General features: G+C 39.4%; 1 protein-coding gene across 3 annotated transcripts in view; it reads right to left on the reverse strand.

The window, feature by feature from the left end:
* Window positions 1-4,960: 4,960 nt before the first annotated feature.
* The window catches only part of ITPRID2 (ITPR interacting domain containing 2), a 52,338-nt gene continuing 37,129 nt past the window's right edge, over window positions 4,961-20,169 (reverse strand). For 2 of the 3 annotated variants that reach the window (XM_067549084.1, XM_067549085.1), the window contains exons 15-19: window positions 19,136-19,286; window positions 17,697-17,762; window positions 16,465-16,878; window positions 6,768-6,892; window positions 4,961-6,204 (exon numbers count right to left, since the gene is read on the reverse strand). In XM_067549084.1, coding sequence (XP_067405185.1) covers window positions 6,782-6,892; window positions 16,465-16,878; window positions 17,697-17,762; window positions 19,136-19,286 — 742 coding nt within the window. In that variant the 3' untranslated portion in view covers window positions 4,961-6,204; window positions 6,768-6,781. The remainder of the gene's footprint in view (window positions 6,205-6,767; window positions 6,893-16,464; window positions 16,879-17,696; window positions 17,763-19,135; window positions 19,287-20,169) is intronic. The other variant, XM_067549086.1, reaches the window with a different exon arrangement.

Below are 20,169 nucleotides of genomic sequence, written 5' to 3' on the forward strand. Positions count from 1 at the left end.
TCATTACTTGCCATTTCTACTTATTAAATGGCTTTGGGCAAGAGTGAATAATACCTAGGAGAATGCAAATAACTATCAGCTTTACAGTTATGTTAATTTGAGGGTTAAGAATTGATAGTGTGTCTTCAATTTAAAGGCATTTCACTGAGATTACCTGACAAACTGGAGAGCAGTTAATCTACAAACATTTACCAGTAGATGCCTTCTGCTGTTGTCTGTAGAGTCCGTAAAGCCAGATTATAGGAAATGAGCTATATTAAGGATGACTAGTATGGGCTATATTTCAATATTGCAGAGACTAACATATTGGTAATTTAGTTTTGTATATTTATTCCAGCAGGAAATCAAGATAGGTTTTAGCCCATTACTAAGAAAATGGTAAAGCTAATGTATTTTCCAATAAATAAAACCTACGCTGACAGTCTGTGCAGATTTAACATGAAGTCATATTACCTCCAGTCCATACTAAATCACTAATAAAAATTTTTACATCATAACTTTGGGTTAAACAATGAAGATATAAAACTGACCACCCCTTATTATTTTCAATTTTTTTTAGGCTGTTGAAGTTAAAATACAATTGGCACCCTATTTATTTCTTTCAGTTCATAAACTAATAGCTTCTGTGTATCCTAGTTTTACTCTGAAATTGTGGTAATTTCTCCCATGTAATATTTATTTGTCTAATTGTGAACCAATTTAAAAATCATTGGAATTTTTGAGATCTGAGTTATTTGACTCTGACAAGACCCCACTTCTGGGCTGCTATATTGTTTTTAATGTTTTTTTTTTTTTTTGTTTAAATGTATTCATGCTCCTTACCTACAACTTGCAGGAGAAAGCTCCAGGTTGTGGACCAGTATGATTTGGAAGAAATTTGAAGAATGGAGGGAGAAATCCCAAACTCTTAGCAACATTAATTGAATAGCCTATATTCCCGTTAACTGTAATGAAAAGCATGTGCTACAATCACCCAGCTCTTCTCCCAAGTTCAAATTAAAGAGTTTTATGAAATTCAAAAACCAAGAATTTTAAACATGCTATGAAAATCACATCTCCTTACTCTGCTTTTCATGTTACTAATCATTGTAAAACTACACCCATTCATAAACACATGCTGCACTCTCTAAGATTAATAAATCAAATACATTGTATTTTGTCATTATCATAGTGTCAGCATATGAAGCTATGCTTGGTAGATATGCATTTGTCCACTGAAAAGGGCAAGCCTTTTGTTAATTACACACATTTAAAGTATGTTTTGCTGAAACTAAAATTACCCTAGTCACCGTCTAATCTCCAGCGCAAGATATTTCTCTCCCAACCCATTTTCCCTTTCTTTATTATGTCCAGATAAAATCATGGAAATGTCTGTGTGTATTTTCACAGAAAAATAAAAGCGAATAACTGCAGAACACACTAATGAGTTATAGCAAGACACTTAACAGCAATATTTTGAAAAATAAACTATTTTTAGGGAAGCAGCAAATAATTACTTAACCTTCATTGTTTTAGAAATAACTATAGCAGCAGCCTAGTAGCCACCCCTAAACGCTTCCTACTCAGCAAAGCAGCTACGCCCATGCTTAGCTTTCAAAATGTTCTCTTCTTCCTACAGTATTGTAATTACTAACCCCTGTACAGATAAATTCCCTGAGCTGGTCCTCCCCCTTTATGCTGTTGGAGAAGGAGAAAAACCATCTCTAAAATAAGTAAATCTACTGCATGGTGCTTTACACACGGAACATCTACCTCTACCTCAGAGGTGTACTGTGTATGTTACTTTCACATTGCAAATCCCTTTCTCCTCTTTTTAAAATGAGGCCACAGTGCTTACCATTATGCTACCGTGTCTGAGGTTTATTTTACACTATTGACTGTATCAGGTTACAGTCTAAGGGCCAGATTCTGAACTCCATTGTACCAATGTCAATTTGGAGTAAAAGCCAGTTGTCAGCTTTCACTGGGCAGCAAATATTATGCTATTGTTTTGTTTATTGTTATGCTTGCTTAGGGTGCTGAAGATGACAGACAACACAGTACACATTATATTGTAATGCAGATGGCTAGAGGACGACAATGCCATTTTGTGACAACTTTTGCAGTTTCAAAATTTGTTCTCATTCCACATTGGAATGAAACAAAACCTTTCAAAAGTTTTCTCCAAACTGAATTGCATCAAAACAGATGATTTCAGCCTGAAAAGTCCAGGTTTTTTAGTTAAGTTGGTCAGCAGGGACCAGAGAGCCCTGAATCTCAATCGCCATCCCAATGGAAATGTCATTGTTTCAGTGAAATAGCATATTTAAATTAAATGTCATTTAACTGAAAATGTTCTGACCAGCTCTAGATTTTAAGCAGTAGCCATTTGATTGGCATTTTACAAAAGCCATTGGAAGACACAGACCCTGCCTCACAAGACTAGATGGAATTAATTTCTCTTGTCAGAAGAGACACCAACCAGAAATGGATTAAGGCAACCCGGGTCTCTAGGTACACCAGGACATGGGGCATCTTTTCTGGCCCTGCCTCTCACTGTGTCCAACTCTACAGTGTTAAGAGCCAGCCACAAAAAAGCCTACCACTTGGCTGAGGAGCCTGCCACCATTCATCTATGGCCATAGCGGTGTGCAACAAGATGGCACGGTCTTCCTGCTATGAGCAATGGCAGAAACAGCAGCAGAGGCACTTCCTCTTCCTCATAGAGAGGCAGCAGAAATGCTTGCAGAGGACCCTCCATAGTATTTACCTCAATAGTTTAGATGTATCTACTTGGGTGGGCGGTCTGGGTCCACCTCCCTCTTCTCCTCTGGCCACACACAGAGTCCTCTGCTGGGTTGGTGCTGGCAGGGCATCCCAGAGCACTGGGTCTTGGTGTCAACATCCCAGAGAAGACAGGCATGGGGTAGTTCACATCTTTTGGGGCTACTGATCCTGGCTGTTTGAATACTCAGATATAAGTCATCGCATCAATTGAGCTCTAGTCACATTTTGAAGTTTTTGCAACCAAGAGGGCTGGAAACATATTTTTATTAAAATGAAAAATGAGATTCCGATGCAACCCTGTGACTCCAAGAGCCGAGGGCCCAACCTATAATGGCTATGCCTTAAGATAATCTTTCCACTAGCATTTGCCAGTCTGTAGCAGTTGCTGTGCTCTCAAGTTCTAGAACAAGATCTGCAATCACCTTAGAAATTCAGTTGTCCAGTTCCTATCCAAATCCCTAAGTTGGTTTTTCAAAACTCGGCCCTTGGTTTTATTTCTTTTCCAACAAGCCGTCTTCACTCCACTATCACACTGAAGCTTTGGAAATGATCTCTGGCAGATAAATTTATTCACAGTGAATTAACAGATGAAAATTCATTAATCACTAAATACAATTGTGTCATTCAGCATATGATTCATATCAGATTGCAAGAGGGGCAGGAAAAGACAACATTGATTTGTGATGAATGGGAGCTATTTTAATCATTTACACAAAATAAAACACATCCTCCCTCATAAAGGCTTTTTAATTACATGTGAAGTAGCATTACCAATGGGTAATGCACCAAAGCGAGGAATGTTTCCTGTAATAATTGGCAGCTGTTTTTAAGACATAAGCAGAAGTTGTCAGTAAAAGTTGAGGTACAAGTTAGGATTAATTTGCATGACAGCAGTGGTGAATTTATGAATTAATATTAAAAAACCCTCCAGTTTCAATGCCATTCAACTGGAAAACGTTAAATGATTGATGGTCCTAAAAGACAGTGAAGTTCATAGAATCATGGGCCTGAAAGGGACCTCAAGAGGTCTTCTAGTCCAGGCCACTGCACTCAAGGCAGTACCACCAGCTGAGCAGTTTTACTTGTCTGTTAGTTTCAGTGTAGTTTAGGATAGTGTATCTATTTTAAATTGCACCAGAACCGCACTAATCTGCCTTCTGTCAACGGAATGACAAATTGGCACTGTCTTCACCTTCCAGCAAATATTAAACAGCACATTCTGTACTAGTGAGATCCCACGTTCGTATTGTTCTGACCTACACATCCTATGTAGACTGGGTTCTTCCTAGATAAAGGACCAGCACTCTCCCTGACCTGCTCCCACAGCAGAGATCACACTATCTCACCAAAAGAGGGGGCTGCTGGCAGAACGTTCTCTCTGAGAGCACCTTTCATTTGGAGCACTCTCCTCTACCCTGGTCTGAGATAGCTCAAACTTTTTGACATTTTAGGCAGACAGGCAGCCATTTAAGCAGCACTGGGAAGAGATGGACTCAGTTGGGGTGGAAATTTGGTTTGGGGGAGAGTGTGATGTGGGAATTTTAATTTATATTGGGTGTACTGAGTAGTCAGATGTAGTTGGAGTGTTGTTGGGAGAGGGGGAAGAAGAAGGGCTACTGCTGCTCTTTCTTATTCTTTTAAACTGACATCAACGGTTCACAGAGCTCTGGCTGGATGGTCTTTGCGTGCAGAGTTTTGAAATGTAAATAGAGTATTCATGTATGCAGGTTATGAATTAAACCAGAGCCCCTTTTCTGCAAGTTATATCCTTACACTAACTTCCTCTGGTAGCATTTATACATGACAATTTTGTATTTCTACTTGTAATCATCTAGGGGCAGATTTTCAAGAATGCTTTGGGCCAAATTTCAAAAAGAGCTCAGCCCCCAACAGTTTCCATTAAGAGCAAAAGGAAATTGCACGGTGAGGAATTTCTTTGAAAAATCTGGTCCTTGGTGCCCTTAGATTTATCTCACGCATTTCTTAAATGTCTGGTAAATTAAGCATATGAAGCCTTCTGCAGCTCCTGGACTTATGTTATCTGTTATGCTACTCTTTTGGTCCATGTGTTCTCCTTTTCTAAGGAGGACTGTCATTTGATCTAAACATCGCTGTTTTTAAGCAAAAAAGAGTGCACAAACGGACATGAAAAAATTTACCCAACCAGATCAATATAAAAAACACTGACAAAGACTGTATGTAGGCAAAATAAATATTTTATTGGTTTAATATTCCTGGTTTTAGAAATCAGCCCTTAGGTGTGTCTTCCAAACACATTTATAAATCTTTCAGATAAGCCTTTTTATAGAATATTGTTATACCTTAACTATTCTTTAATTGAAACTGACACAATATAAACATTTTTATTAGCTGGAAATGACAAAGGCACAAAGGAGAATCTCAGCAACATTCAGATGTTATGTTACACATCCACTGAACGTCTATTTGACCACACACAAAACCACATATGAACCCCATTTACGTCCAATTTTATCCATTGGAACAAATACATTTTCACTAGCCTAAGCTACAATACAACCAGTGAAAGGGGAGTGGGAAGGGGGAAAAAAAAAAAAAAAAAGAAGGTAATTTACTTTCATTTCCCCATAATACAGCCAAGGTCAACCACCCACTCCAAGTCATACATCCCCATTACTTTTCCAAGAGCAGTATTTTTATTGTATTTTGCTTAATAAATGACAGAAAAGAACTTCTCTTGATATAACAGAGAAGTAGTCAACAGTCAACTAGACAGTGTTTAAAATAAGGCACATTTCCAAAGGGGGGGGGGGGAGAATAGTAAGGAAGCAAAATAAAGTTATCTTTTGCACAAAGATAAAGCTTTCAGTGTACGAACTTTAAGTAGTTTTAGGTAACCTCGTATCATTCTACCACTCTGCTAATAGTAACCTCCCCAAGAGTTAATGGAAATTTTTACAAGAGGATTCTTTTCTTCTTCTGAAGTGGCACTAAGTAACAGCAGTGGAAACAATTATTGGTTGTTTCAAGCTCTCAAAGTGAATCAGTTATTGCACAGTAAATACCTCATAGAGGTCAGTGTTTTTTAAAAAAAGCTAGGCTGACGATGTAGGTTATTTATAAATTGGTTAGGTCAAGTTTCATGACACACCTCTACACAAAGAAGTAAACTACACACAAATTAACAATAGGGACATAAAAATAAATATTAGGTCTTTCAAATGGCCACAGTTTTCTTGATGGTTTATGGAAAGTAGTAAACTAAGCAAAGTGTCTAAGTCATTATATATTGACTCAAGAAGAGATAACAAGGAATGCATCATAGAACTAAGCATTGTATACAGTAGCCTATCTCAGCAGCTTTAGTGTTCCTGAAGCCCAAGCACATAATTTGACACCTTCACCAGTGTGCGTCATCCAAGAACAGAATTCCACAGCGTCACTGGACCACATACCAACCTTTTGGAGAAAGAAAAGGTAATGAAACGTTTATCATTTAAGAGCAAGAACAGATTCATGAAGCAGTGTGACCCTTTAAAGGGGTCCCTTTAAAGCTTGCCGATTGCTTAGATAACTAAATGTGTATTTTTATTTAGATAACCTTCTTATATGCAGTAGTCAAGATATGTTTTATAGTTAAAACACAGTATAAAGAAGTACTGCAGACACTGAAGCAAGGATGTTACATATTAGGTAAAGTTAGCAGGTTTAAGGGCCATCACCTTCAGATGGCTGGAGTTTTCAAAACCATCTTCCTAACATATTTAGGCACATATCTGTCAATTTTAAGTAAACATCAACTGAGTTGATATAGTTTAGGTTTCAGGAAAAAGAGCAATGTAAGACATGACTTTCTTGTAGCTGCATCACAGGCTTTTATATTTGAACTGTGCAAGAATCCTAAAAGTGCATCTAACAATTATGAATACAAATATTCTATATCATGAAAAATTCTTCTGCAACCAGTCATACAATTTCAGTAAGTTAAATTAATCAATCCAGCAAAAATTCAAAATAATTACCTGCAGTACCTGTTTCATGGATGTGTATCTTGCTTAGCATTAGCAGATCTACTTGGGGATGAAACAGCTGCTAACAGACCACTTACTATTTCCCGTCTGATTTCACCAACAATAGATTCTTTGATCTAAAAAAAGATTAAATGGAGTTTTAAGGTCATTAAATTATACACAGCTCTGCATTCAAAGGGGTAAAATTGCACAGTACAGCAGACATATTAGATATTAGCTGCATGCCTTAGGAGCCAGTACTTAGAAGTACTGAATGTTTAAAAAAATAAACGGATGGAAAAGAGAGTCTCTGTTGCAAAGACTATCTGGAGCTAAAGACTCTGAAAAGCATGGTGTTGTAAACTAAGTAGCTCATTCTTTCCAGACAGTTTATATTTATTTATATCTAAGGTTACCAGCTTTAGGATAAAAACTGATAAAATCCTGACCGCCTATAATTGTGAGAGTACAATTTTAGCAAATATGCACTGAAAACACCCTAAATGGAGCAATTTTTGCAGTGTGAATAGATGTGTAGAGAGGGTCTCTGCAGGACCTAAAGACACCTCCACCCCACCCCAATACGTTAAGCAGCTCATCTAAAAATGGGCAGTGCTTGGGATAGGACCACTACATAATGTAAATCAAGTAAACAAAACTTACAATATTCATGATGATTTATTTTTAGAAGAAAAACACCTGCCCGCTCACTGTTACCAGTTTGCCATTGGAATACTATTTATGCTGGCAAAGGCTATTTCATATAATTTCTATTAAAATCTGTTAATTAGGCTTACATATAAAAATTAAAAGGTGATTTAATTCTAGTAAGCTCCTGGTTGGGGACAGGGAGAAGCGAGAATGAACAGATCACTACAGGCTAAAGGAAAAGAAGGAGAAAATGATCAGCAGACAAGGCGGCACTACAGCAGTGTATTACACTGATCTGACATGGAAAAGGGGGGGATGATGCACAAGAGAGAAAAAAAAAAAGATGAGCTACTAGCAAGTCTGGGAGATTTTCAAGAGCCAAGCCAGATTTAGATGCTCTTCACCTTTATTACAAAGGTGTTTGGCATGAGAATTGGAAAGGGGAGGACAATCAAATCCAGGTAGAGGAAGGAGGGCTATTAGAAATCAAAGGGCTTCACCTGTCAGTGGAAATCAAAATTAACAATATTATCCATCTCAGGCAGAATAAAAGGTTTGGGGTTGTTTTTGTTTTAAACAAAAACATACCATTTCCTGACACAAAATAGTAAATCCCAGACTAAAAAAACCCCAAACCTGTTCATACTGTACATTGATAAATATTCCTTTCAAAGTGATAGAGTTTGTGTGGTTTAGTTTTAATGAACATGAATTAGAAGCCAGGAAAATCCCTAATTCTAATCCTGCCTTTGCCAGTAACTTCATATGTGCCTTGGGCTAGGCTCAGAATCTTTCCATGATCCCTTGCCACTAAAGGGGGGCAAAATTTGCTTAAACATACTTGCCAGGGCTGTTGTGATGTCTCGCCCTTTCAAGGTGTAAAGAGCTACGTAAAGCTCACTATTACTGTCTCAAAATTCTTCTTCTCTCTCAAGGAGTACAGTCTTCTTTTTTTCCTTACGTGTCAGGGAAATTAAGTGACCAAGTCAGATGGCTGCAGCAAGGCTACCACTGGACTATTTATTTCTTGTTCTTATTGGCAAATAATTCAAGACCTGAACCGTTAGTGGAAAAAGATCATAACTTTATTACCAATCCATGCCATGCAGAAATGCAGGTCCTAAACATATTCAGGAATAGTTCTGCAGTGGAATAGTTTGTTGACCATTGTTAACTGGTAAGATTTAAAAAACCACTATTCGTCAATCCGTAGCATCGTCACAGAGCAATTTCACTAATAACCACAAATCTCAGATATGTGCACACACAATCCAGATTTTGGGGCAGCTGTTAATCTGATAGGTATCCCTCTGGTTTTAGAATCTCTCTTCCTTCAGGTAATGATATGCACACTATGTTAAACTTGATGAGAAGGCACAGTAGGTAAGGCTCTGTCTAGGGCCAGTGTGATACTGAGGTTCCTTTGACCACATGGCAGTTACAGCTGTCAGAATAGGACACCCTGCACTGCTAGCCATCTTTCTTCTATAATAATATGGGTCCCAGAGTCCATTCCAAAATATACATTCTGTGCCCTCACGATAACAGGGTAAATAAAAATAAATGCTGATTTCTAAAATAAACTGATAAAGCCTTCCCAAATTAGCACAGGTGAAGTGCTAGGGGGAAAGATGTTCTTGTGGTAAGGAATACAACTGGGAGTCAGGCTATTCATTCCTGTTCTAGTCCTAACTCTGCCACAGGCTTCCTGTGTGACCGTGGCAAGTCACTCTAGTCCTCTGTCTCTCCACTGGGATAATAAAACATATCCATCTCACAGGGCTAAGTTTGCTAATGTTTGTAAATCTCCGAGATCTGCAGCTCAAAGGCATTATTATACAGCTGCAAAGAATCATCATCATTATCATGCTTTAGGATTGCACATCACCACACTTCCCTGCATGTCAGCAATTTCCTAGATTATTCCTGATTATGTCCTTGAAAGATTTAAAAAGAAAAACAAACCAGAAACACGTGTTAGAAACAACATTTGATGTTGAGTGGTCAAACAGGTAAGACACGGACACCGAACAGAGAGTGACTGTTACTCTTCTGCAGCTCCTCTCAGCTCCTCTACTTTAGTTCCAGTCTCTGAGCCTGTTTCCCCATCCCTCCACTTCCCTTTTTAACTAGACTCCCTCCCAACTACTGATCTTTCACCTTATGACTTTCCCCAACTTTCTAAAAATCTGAGTGCCTCACAATCATGAGTGGCAGGGCAGTATTTTCACCTTTTTACAGATGGGGAACTGAGGCCCAGAGAGACTAGGTGACTTGCCAAGGTCACACAGAGTCTGTGGCAGAGAAAGGAATTAAATCCAGATCTCGAGTCCCTAACTAGTGCCTCAACTATAAGATTAAACTTCCACTCAACTTCCTCTTGTGCATCAAGTTTAATCTCCTGGTCCTCACCTTCAAGTTTCTGTAGAACTCTGCTTCAATTTCCATCACTATCTATTCTCTTCATTGTACCCCAATACTCCCTTTGTATTTCTCCCCTACTCCCTTCTATAGGCCCTTTTTCCAGGGTACAGGGATGCCATTTCAATCCCAGTGTGTCACGCATTCAACCTCTTCTCTTTCAGACCCCTATAGGTACATCTATACTGCACACTAAGCCCAAGCCCTGACTCAGATTTGAGCCCCAGTCCCCCTTCCATCCACCTAGAAATCAGTCTGATTTGGGTCAGCAAACATTCTGGCCCTGGATCCTAGGACCCTGCAGGGGAGGTGGGTCAGAGCCAGAGTCCCACTGTGACTGCAGTCCAACTTCTGTCATTTTGCAGTATGGATGCAGCTCAAGCCACTGACCTAAGTCAGAAGCTCTGCATAGTGCAGAATGGATGCGTTAGTGTGGCTTTGACTCTGGTCCAAAAATTGTAAACCCAAAGTGGACACTCAAACACAGTCCACAAGCTTGGGTCCTACAAACTTAGATATACAATGTAGACATACCCTACAGCCTATCCAGGTCATTCCTAGATTGATACATGATGTATCCATCCCCTAGAAACCCAGTGCTCTTTGTGTCATGGAAATTGCCAAATATTATTCCTCATTTTTATGAGAAACAGCTCAGGGCAAGGAGCATTTCCCCTCCATTCTATGCAGAGCAGAGCACGCTGCTAACTCAAATAATAAAAAAGGAAAAGGTAGTTGAGGCACTACCCACCTGTACTTTCAGAAATAGAATCAAATTTGCTGAAACTTGAAAGATGAGCAAACCTTACAGTTCTTCACACGTAACCCATTCTCGTCTGAATAATAGTTTTATTTATAAAGCATTAATTCCCCCTGACCCTCAAAATGCAAAAACTGTGATGCATAGTTAACAATGAATTTCTTGCTGGTGAAAAGTGCCAGACTGACAACCCTGGAGATTAAAGTCTGCCATTTATCTACAGAAGATGTAGAACATGAATGGAAGCTTCCTCCCACTGCCCTGTAACCCTGACCTATAAGGACATCCTTTAAAGGTTGAAAGGCTTAGTCTCCATGCCAATTAAATCTCTTGGTCTCTCTGCTGAGACTACTGACGAGTGCCAATAGAAGTGGTGGTTTTATATTATATAATATGCAAGCATGTAGGGACAGAATCAAAAAGGCTATAGCACAAAAAGAGTTACATGAGTTATGAGGGACATAAAAGGCAATAAGAGGAGATTCTATAAATACATTAGGAACAAAAGAAAGATGAAGGAAATTGTAGGTCCATTACTTAGCAGGGAAGGACAGCCTAATAACAGACAATATAAAGAAAGCTAAATGTCCAATGCCCATTTTGCTTCAGTCTTCACTAAAAAGGTAAATTCTGAACAGATATTGAACACAATCAATATAACAACAACAAGGGGGGACAAAAGTCAAAATAAAGAAAGAGCAGATTAAAGAATATTTAGATACATCAGATGTATTAAGAAAGCAAGGCCTGATGATATTTAATCTAAAGTACTTAAGGAACTAGCTGAAGCAATCTTGGAACCATTAGTGATGATCTTCAAGAACTTATGGAAGACAGGTGGGGTCCCAGAAGACTGGAGAAAGGAAAATATAACACCTATCTTTAAAAAGAGGAACAAAGTGGACAGCGGTCAGCCTAAAATTTGCATACCTGGAAAGATACTGGAACAATTAATCAATTTTTAAGTACCTAGAAGATAATAGGGTTATAAAAAATAGTCACCATAGATTTGTTAAGACCAATGCATACCACAGCAACCTAATTTTCTTCTTTTGACAGGGTTATTGGCCTAGTGGAAAGGATGGAAGCTAGTGGAAAGGATGGAAGATGTGATGTATCTTGACTTTAGTATGGCTTTTGACACAGTCCCACATGACATTTTCATAAGCAAACTAGGGAAATGTGGTCTAGATAAAGTTACTATAAGGTGGGTGCGCAAAACTGATTGAAAGGCCGGACCCAGAGAGTAGTTATAAATGGCTGTCATTCTGGGAGATGTATGTAGTGAGGTCCCACAGGGGTCAGTTCTGAGTCCAGTACTTTTCAATATTTTCATTAATGACTTGGGTAAGAGAGTGAAAACATGCTTAAAAAAATCTGCTGATAACACTAAGCTAGGAAAGGTTGCTAGTGCAAAGTATTACACTAAGGAAGAAAAAAAAATCAAATGTAAAATGACAAATAGGCAATAACTAGTTAGGCAGTAGTATTGCTGAAAAGGATCTGCAGGTTATAGTGGATCACAAATTGAATATGACCCTTTGTGATGCAGTTGCAAAAATGGCTAATATTGTGGGGTGCATTAAGAGGAAAGTTGTATGTAAGACATGGGAGGTAATTATCTCACTCTGCACTGGTAAGGCTTCAGCTGGAGTACTGGTGCCAGGCACATTTTTGAAAAAGGTGGATTAACTGGGAGACAGTCTTGAGGAGAGTAACAACAATTATGAAAGGTTTGAAAAAACCTGATCTATGAGGAAAGGTTAAAAAAACCTGGGCATGTTTAGCGTTGAGAAAAGAATATTGAGCGGGGACCTGATAACAGTCTTCAAATATGTTAAGAGCTGTTATAAGGAGGATGGTGATCAATTGTTCTACATGTCCACTGAAGAAACAGGCTTAATCTGTAGCAAGGGAGATTTAGGTTAGATACTGGGAAAATCTTTCTAACTATATGGATAGTTAAGCACTGAAATAGGCTTCCATAGGAGATTGTGGAATCCACATCACTGGAGGTTTTTAAAAACAAGTTGGACAAATCACCCGTCTGGGATGGTCTAGGTTCACTTGGTTCTGTGCCTCAGCATAGGAGGCTGGACTAGACAATCTCTCATTTCTATGATTCTAAGCCCTATATTTCTATTATTCTAATTACTGAGGCAGCCATATTTGTTTCACACAAGCTACCGAACCAGCCAAAGATGGCAATGGTTTTTCGTCACTAGCAAACTGAGCTGGATTTGAACAGGAGACATAGAAGGGAAAGAATCCATATTACATAATCAGTCAAGTCTCAGCCATCTAATGCACTAGTATTCCATTCATTCAAGTGGGATGCTTATAGAGTATTATAAGCTTCATTAATGTACAATTTCATTAAGATTCTTCCACACCAGGGTACAGTCAAATAAACATCAAAAAAAGTTTAAATTTTGTTAATCAACATACAGAATAATAATAACAACAACAACAACAACAACCTAGCTGCACTTCTTGCAATGCTGTGATCTAGAAGTCAAGAAATAAGCATGTATGTGATAAATCAATGGAGACAAGACTGTACTTTCATCAAACAAGACAACCAATGTTCAGTATTTTGACATTTAACATTGCTAAATTCCCTTCTGTGGGAGTGAGTTTATTTATTCTGAGAGCTAGCAGTTATGGTTTTATTTGTTTTTTTCTTTAACCAGTAAATAGATACAGGTCAAAGCTCACAAACACCACTATCCATCCAAGCATGTTCTGAAACACTACATACTTTCTCCTTTCCCAACATGAGATCATGCGGCTATGCAGAATGGTAGGCATGATTTAATGAGCAATGGAGTTAGAATTTGTGAAGTCATATATCAAGAATGCATACTAATAGATTTCCTTTCCTTCTCCAACAAAAGAAAGAATTCTAGTGCTAACAATGGAGTTACACAACAATGACACTTTTCGGTTTCTGGTAATTTTAATGCTTATGAAATGGAAAAATTCTCATGAATAGTATGTGGTAGCATCTGCAGACTCTGCAAAAATTTCCACACACACATCCCTATGCCTAAATCTAAATCCCTAAATCCCGACCTTCAAAACCATTCCTATTTTGGGTCTGGCTCTCTCCTGAGTAGGCTGCTAATAAAGTTATACTGTGTGGCAACTTTGTAATATGTGTTCAAACATTCCCTATGGAGTGAGTCCAGGTCAACTAAGTCAACATATTTGAGTCCCAGACTGCAGGGCTAAAAGGCTATTGCACTGAATGTACAAAGGCCTCAGAAAACTCAGCCAAATGTCCTGAGTACCTCTTCAGAGCGTACATCTTTTTTTATTTGCTATCACCTAGGAGGCTTAAGGAGGAACTTTCACATTGGAGTAAATCTGAAAATAACATTTCCTGAAATAACCGCATATTTTGACTCCATTTTTCTTTGTTTCCTGGGCAACTGTTACATACTGTTTGAATTATAACTTTCTCCTTCCTCTCTCAGTTTCTTCCTGCAATGAAATCCGAATCCCACATCTGACATTACAGTCTGTTGCCGAAAGAACAATAGAGATGTCACAAATGCAACATTAGGGCTTCTTTGGAAGGCCAATGTAGAAAGGTAAAATGGGCTGCGAGAGAGAGATCTCTTGTGCAAGTCATAAAATGCCTTCAGCAAATAGCACAAGTAGTAAGAGGCTCTTCAAAAGGAATTAAAGGAAATGGATCAGAGAATAAGAGAATTTGGGATATCTTGGTCCACCTGGTCCTATCTTCTGAATCAAGTAGGCAGTTTCCAGAACTTCCTCTCACCTTTCTTTGAGCTGTTCTACTGGATGCCATTAAAAAACAAACAAAATCATCTACCATACAGTCACTTCTGTTACTACCATTTACCCCTTACATAGAATAGAAAGTATCTCAAACCCACCCCAGTGCAATGACACGTAGAGAAAGTCTACTTCTTAGTGTTGATCACAGAAACTATGATGCAATCACTCCATGTGTACCTCACTAACAGCCAGGCTGGAACCCCCTTACTCAAACTGAGTAAGACCATACTCCTCAAATAGTCCTAGTTACTTCAATGGGGCTACTCATGCTGTAAGGTGCTGAAGATGAGCAAGGATACTGCAAGCTGGACTCCTGTCTGTTTGACCATGCTGCCAAGCTCTTTTCCATAACAGCCAAACTAGAGATATTCTATTTTAACATTAGTACTTTACTCCATTTTAACACGAGTGTCCAGAGATTGCACTGCAGTTCTCTCTCTCTTTACTTTGGCCAGTCCGGCAGTTACCCAGAACAAAACAGATTAAATTCCTTCAGTCTCGTCTCATACTAGAGGTATGAACTTGTATCATTTTATTTACCATTCTATACTCCATTTTACAGCCCAAGCATTCCAGTCCATCTAAGTTTAACGGCACCAGAAAATTCTGGGTGTTGGAAAGCTTCAAGGATTTTTTATTTTATTTTTGTTTAGTTTTTCTACTGGACCACACATAAATAAAGTTTTGGTGCTTTCATGGAGAACTGAGGGACATCAGAGTTTAGCACTGTTAGATCGCTTTACATCTTCAAAGCACTGTGTAGGCAAATAAATAATATTTCTATTTTACAGATGGAGAAAGACGCAGAGAGCACAAGCTGGGGTGATCCTAGCTACGCTACCAGATTTGGGGAGGGTAAAGGAACATGAGGCACCCCTTAGTCCTACTTATATAGGCTATCTGCACTGTGGGTGGTGACACAGGGGGAGGAGGGTGGTGGAAAAGCAATCTCCCTAGAGCTGCTACTCATCCTTCCACACAGGTAGGTGGAGCTAAACTAGCCTGCCTGGGGAAGTAATTTATATGACTATACTATGTATAGGGCTGGATCAGATTAATTCCCCACCCCAAACATCCTGAAGAAACTAGGCACCAGGTATTAGATTGAGGCTCAGAAAGTCACAATTTGGAAGCGGTGCACTCCTGGGACAGCACAACCGCATGCGGACCCTTTCTCAGGGTTTATGGCAAAGCCACAATTAAGCCTTCAGTGACTTGCTGAAGGCCACTGAGTCACTTTCAGAGCTGGGATTAAAACTTCCTGGTTCCCATTATTGTGTTCAGTGCACAGAGTGAAAAGTCCACATTCCCACAGGACCAATTCTGAGAAAAAAAATCTTTGATTTCCTTTCCCCTTTGAATGTCATTAAGTTACCATGGCTAGTTACATGCAATTAAGAAAATGTGCCATTGTCCTCTTTTAAAACCAAACCTGCAGAAAAGGCATGTGGCAACCAACCCTCCTCATCTTTCACAGACAGCCAATAACAGGTCCAAATACAAACACACAAATAAGGACCACTATAATGGTTCAGAAGAGCTAGAGTCGATTCTGTTCTGTCCATGGCTCACTCAAGTCACACTCCTAGAACTAGCAATGGTTTGGGTGGAGGGGCAGGGAAAGAGGCGGAGAGTAATCTTCTTAAAATTTACTGTTGAGACCTTTTAGATATAATGTTCCATCAATAAATTAACCCCAAATAGCCCTTCCTGCTAGATGAACTTCAGAGAGAAACACCCTCCAGTGTAATGTTACTTTGAAGTCAGACATGATGTTACCAAACAGAGGTGCTGGAGAGCTCCTCCCTATCATCCCCATGGTACTAACCAGTTATGTGCTCTAGCAGGTGCTGTTAACAGTTTTGTTCAGGTATAAAAAACAATTATGAATCAGCCCACTGGTGGGTGACAGCAGGTCCAGTGCTGCATGCTCTTTGCTGTAGGCTTCAGTGAGCTTGTAGGGAGATCGGGGGAGAATGTCAAAGAGTTACATGCAGTAACAATTACAACCTCAACTAACCAACATTTTAAAAAACCCAGGACCTTAGAAGACAGCCCATCTATTCTCACCTCCCGTATGACTTGCTGCAGCTCCTCGTTCTCCACAGTCCTGTGAATTTCACCAACTGAAGGCACAAGAGGGACTTTTTCAAGTTTTTGTTCCATCTCTGATCTGGAGTACCCAGACTCCTCAGAGCACTCAGCTTGCTGATCAGTGCCTGGTCTTGCCGGCGGGGTGGGCGTTAAGGCAACAGATGCTCGATATAACCTCTTGCTTTGCGTCTTGGATTTTCCAGTCAGCTCAGATGAGTTTACAGCAGCTTTTCTACTGGTGTGACTGGAGCACACTGAAGAAGAATCCGAGTTTCCATGAGAGAACACCGACTCTGATCCCTCTGCTGGAAGATTTTCCAAACCAAGTTCTCCCAGTCCCACTCCCAATTCTGACTTCAGAAACGACTGCTCTCGAATAAGTTCAGAGACCTAGGAGTGCAGAGAAACCAGTTGGCCTTATTCCCCCTTGTATTTTCTATAATCACTTAAGATGACGAATACTGAATACGAATACGAGTACTCACTGGTGCTTTGCCTGTGCTTTGCACCTGATAGGCAAAGTCAATTCACACTGTTCTGCAGAACCACATCAGCCATGTGCAGACATGACTCCCCCTTTCTTTCTTATTTATTAGGTCACTTAGTCATTCCATGATATGTATATGCTTTGCTTTGTGACTGCAGCCAAGGATCACAAGGATCTTTTATTTAAAGCCAAATTAAATAAAAATGACTGCAGTGCTGCAAGCCACTGACTTCTGTAACAATGGATGCACCCAGTCAAAGCTGATGAAAAATATCCATAAGTCTTGAACTGTTTCTCCCCCAACTAAAAGCAACTGAAAGATGCCTATGTTTTTGCAAATTCTGGACCGCTCTTTTTATGAATTCTGTTATAGTTTTATTTGTATAAATCTAAATAAATAAATGACAAAAAAGGCACTTATCCAAGGCTCCTGGAACCGAAAATAACTGACCGTAGCATAAAGGAGAAGTATAGCAGCAATATTATCATGTACCATCAATAAATATCTTACTAATCCCAAGCCACACCTCACCTCCACACATTTCTCCTAAAACATAAGCTAGCTCATGCAAACACTTACATGCATGGGTTTTTTTTTGATCACATGAGCAGTACCACTGTTTTCAATAGGATTACTCACGAGTAAGGGCTTGCAGGAACAGTTCTCAAATACGAAACCTGTCCCACCTTTCCTAACAATGTTTAAAACAAAATTACTTACTGGTTCCATTACGTTCAGTGGAGAAGGGCATGATAGATTATCAGTGCTTCTGCTGCCATACATGCCCTGGAAAATAATAAGCAAAGTTAGTGCACGTTTGGTTTTTTTTAAGCTGTCAAATGTTAATAAATAATATACTGTGTAGTAGAAAATATTCTGAAGAAGTAAAAACATGGAAATCAGGACACATATGAAGCTGGTCAAAGGGGGTCTATTTCAGTCATTTTCATAGCAGGCCTTTTTTCTATGAGAGGTTTATATTTAATGCTTCTAGACTTTATATTTGGTTTAGGATCACAGTAATCCCAGATTTTTTAGTTCTTCCTGCACTTCCAAAATTTCTCCATGACAGTCTCACAGAGGACGATCTGGCCTGTGTCCCTGCGGCTCCTGCACACAGAACTTCTATAACAACATTGGCTAGGAGTTGAGAGAAAGTGTCAGAGACTGTGTCACATTCATCAGTGCCATGGTCTGAGATGGAGCTGAAGAAGCAGACACCCAAGAGACTTTGTTGTGAGGGTGGGGGATGAGGGGTTTCTGGGAAAAGGGGGGGGGGGGGGAAGAGACAAGAACAGTTTCTCTCCTACCCCGCTGACGTACGTCTCTTTTCCTTCCTAGGGGAATATTTATGCTGGTAGTGCTTCCTTAATTGTTTAGCAGGGCACATACATAATTTGTAGGATGGTGGCAAAAGAAGAGCAATAAAAGGAAGCAAAGCAGAGACACAGAAAGGGAAGGAAACCTGAAGAAAGATGGCACAATGAAAAGCACAGATAAATCTGGATTTACGTCCAATCCTTCATTCACTGGGTGGACAACTCTGTAGGTAGCACACTTGACCTCTTTGAGGTATATGTATCTCATGTGCTGTCTACAGTGACTTTTAGCTAGCAAAAGGAGCAGTGTGGATGAACTCCTAAGGGAACACCACCATACCCTAGGGTTGCAGTGATGCATGATGATGGTTAAGGTTGTGGGACTCTCAGTAGACTTCTTGGGTGAGGATGGAAGAAAACAGGAGAAAGAGAAGAAGAATGACAGAAGAAAAGAGGTGTGAAATCACAGGATGGGAGAAGATCTGCAGCTAGGTGTTAATAGTTTAGCCTCAAAGTGGGGACACTGTATTTTCATTTGTTTTCCCTGAGCTTGGACTTCCTCACTTGAATTCTAGAATCACCTCTTCAGATTTGAAAGACCCCTGACAGACAACAAGGAAGTCTCACTTCTGAACTAAACTAAAAACACATCTTCAAGATTTAACAGATTATTTCCCCCAACTAGTCAAGGAAAATATTCAGAGCTTAGCTTGGAGACTATTTTGATTTCAAAGTTGGTGTCTACTACACTGTAGGGGAGAGCATATGGTTTATTTCAAAGTGAAATTAAAGTAAACATGCTGGTAAGATATATGAATACTTATGCAGAACAACACGCACTGTGAGCGTCTGAGGTCTGTAAGGTGAAGACATGTGTAAAGTTCTAAGCTGTTCTTCCAGCGCAAGTAGACGTTCCTCTAATTGCATTTCTAGCTCCTGTAGCTCCATGCGGACTGATTTTCTCAAACTCTGGAGTTGATCAGCTTCGTATCTATAGGTAAGCAAATTACAAAGAACAACAGTATTCTATTAGCAAAAAGACATAACCCATCACATACTCTGAAGGACCACGGTAGCTAGGACAAAGGAATCCCTGGTGCACCTCAGTATTGAAGTGCCGAATGATGCTCTTTCACAGGAAATCTCCTGCAACCTGAGCAGTAATGAAGGGAAAGGGAGCAAAGGGTCAACTCCATCTCTTTTTAAGGGGGTAGGGTAGGGTGGAATGGGGATAAATTCAGAGGGGGGGGAACAAAAAAACTTATGTCAGTGGAAAAACTGACCTTCAGTGCATAACAGGGGGAGCGTGTTCCACAAATTTCAAATTAAATTCAATATAGTCAGGCATACTGAGTTTAGACATTTAAATATATTTTATAAAAAGGATTGATTTTAAATCAACAGCAACATCAGGATTAAAATTTATTTCTCCTGCCTGGTTCTCTCTTCACAAGCACTGGTAGCAACAGGGTCAAGAGGCCATTATCAACAGGCAAGATAAATGTGAATTGAATTAGTTTTGAATTAGCCAAGTCAAGAGCTGCTTGAAATGTGAGAAGTAGATGAGCAATATTTAAAATTTTTAAAAATATTTAAAATCCAGATCGGCTGGATGAAGCTCTTACTGAAATCCATGATCAGAACAGTCAAACACAGCCACAAATAATGAGTGCCATTTTTAAACTGCAAAGTGGCAGCTGGGGGTTGAAAGCACATTTGAACACTTTGCAATGTATTTATTTTTGTATGGGGGGAAGGAGGGAGAGAAAAAGATCTAAGCCAAAAACACTGAACTTAAAAAAAATTACAAGTGACTTTTGATAAAAGCTCATTAAAACCCACAACCATCAAAAACATTCAGGAGAGGGAGACAA

Source organism: Emydura macquarii, unplaced genomic scaffold (assembly GCF_026122565.2).
Source record: "Emydura macquarii macquarii isolate MOO-44397 ecotype Brisbane River unplaced genomic scaffold, CSIRO-AGI_Emac_v2 contig_1253, whole genome shotgun sequence".
Classification (NCBI taxonomy): Eukaryota; Metazoa; Chordata; order Testudines; family Chelidae; genus Emydura; species Emydura macquarii.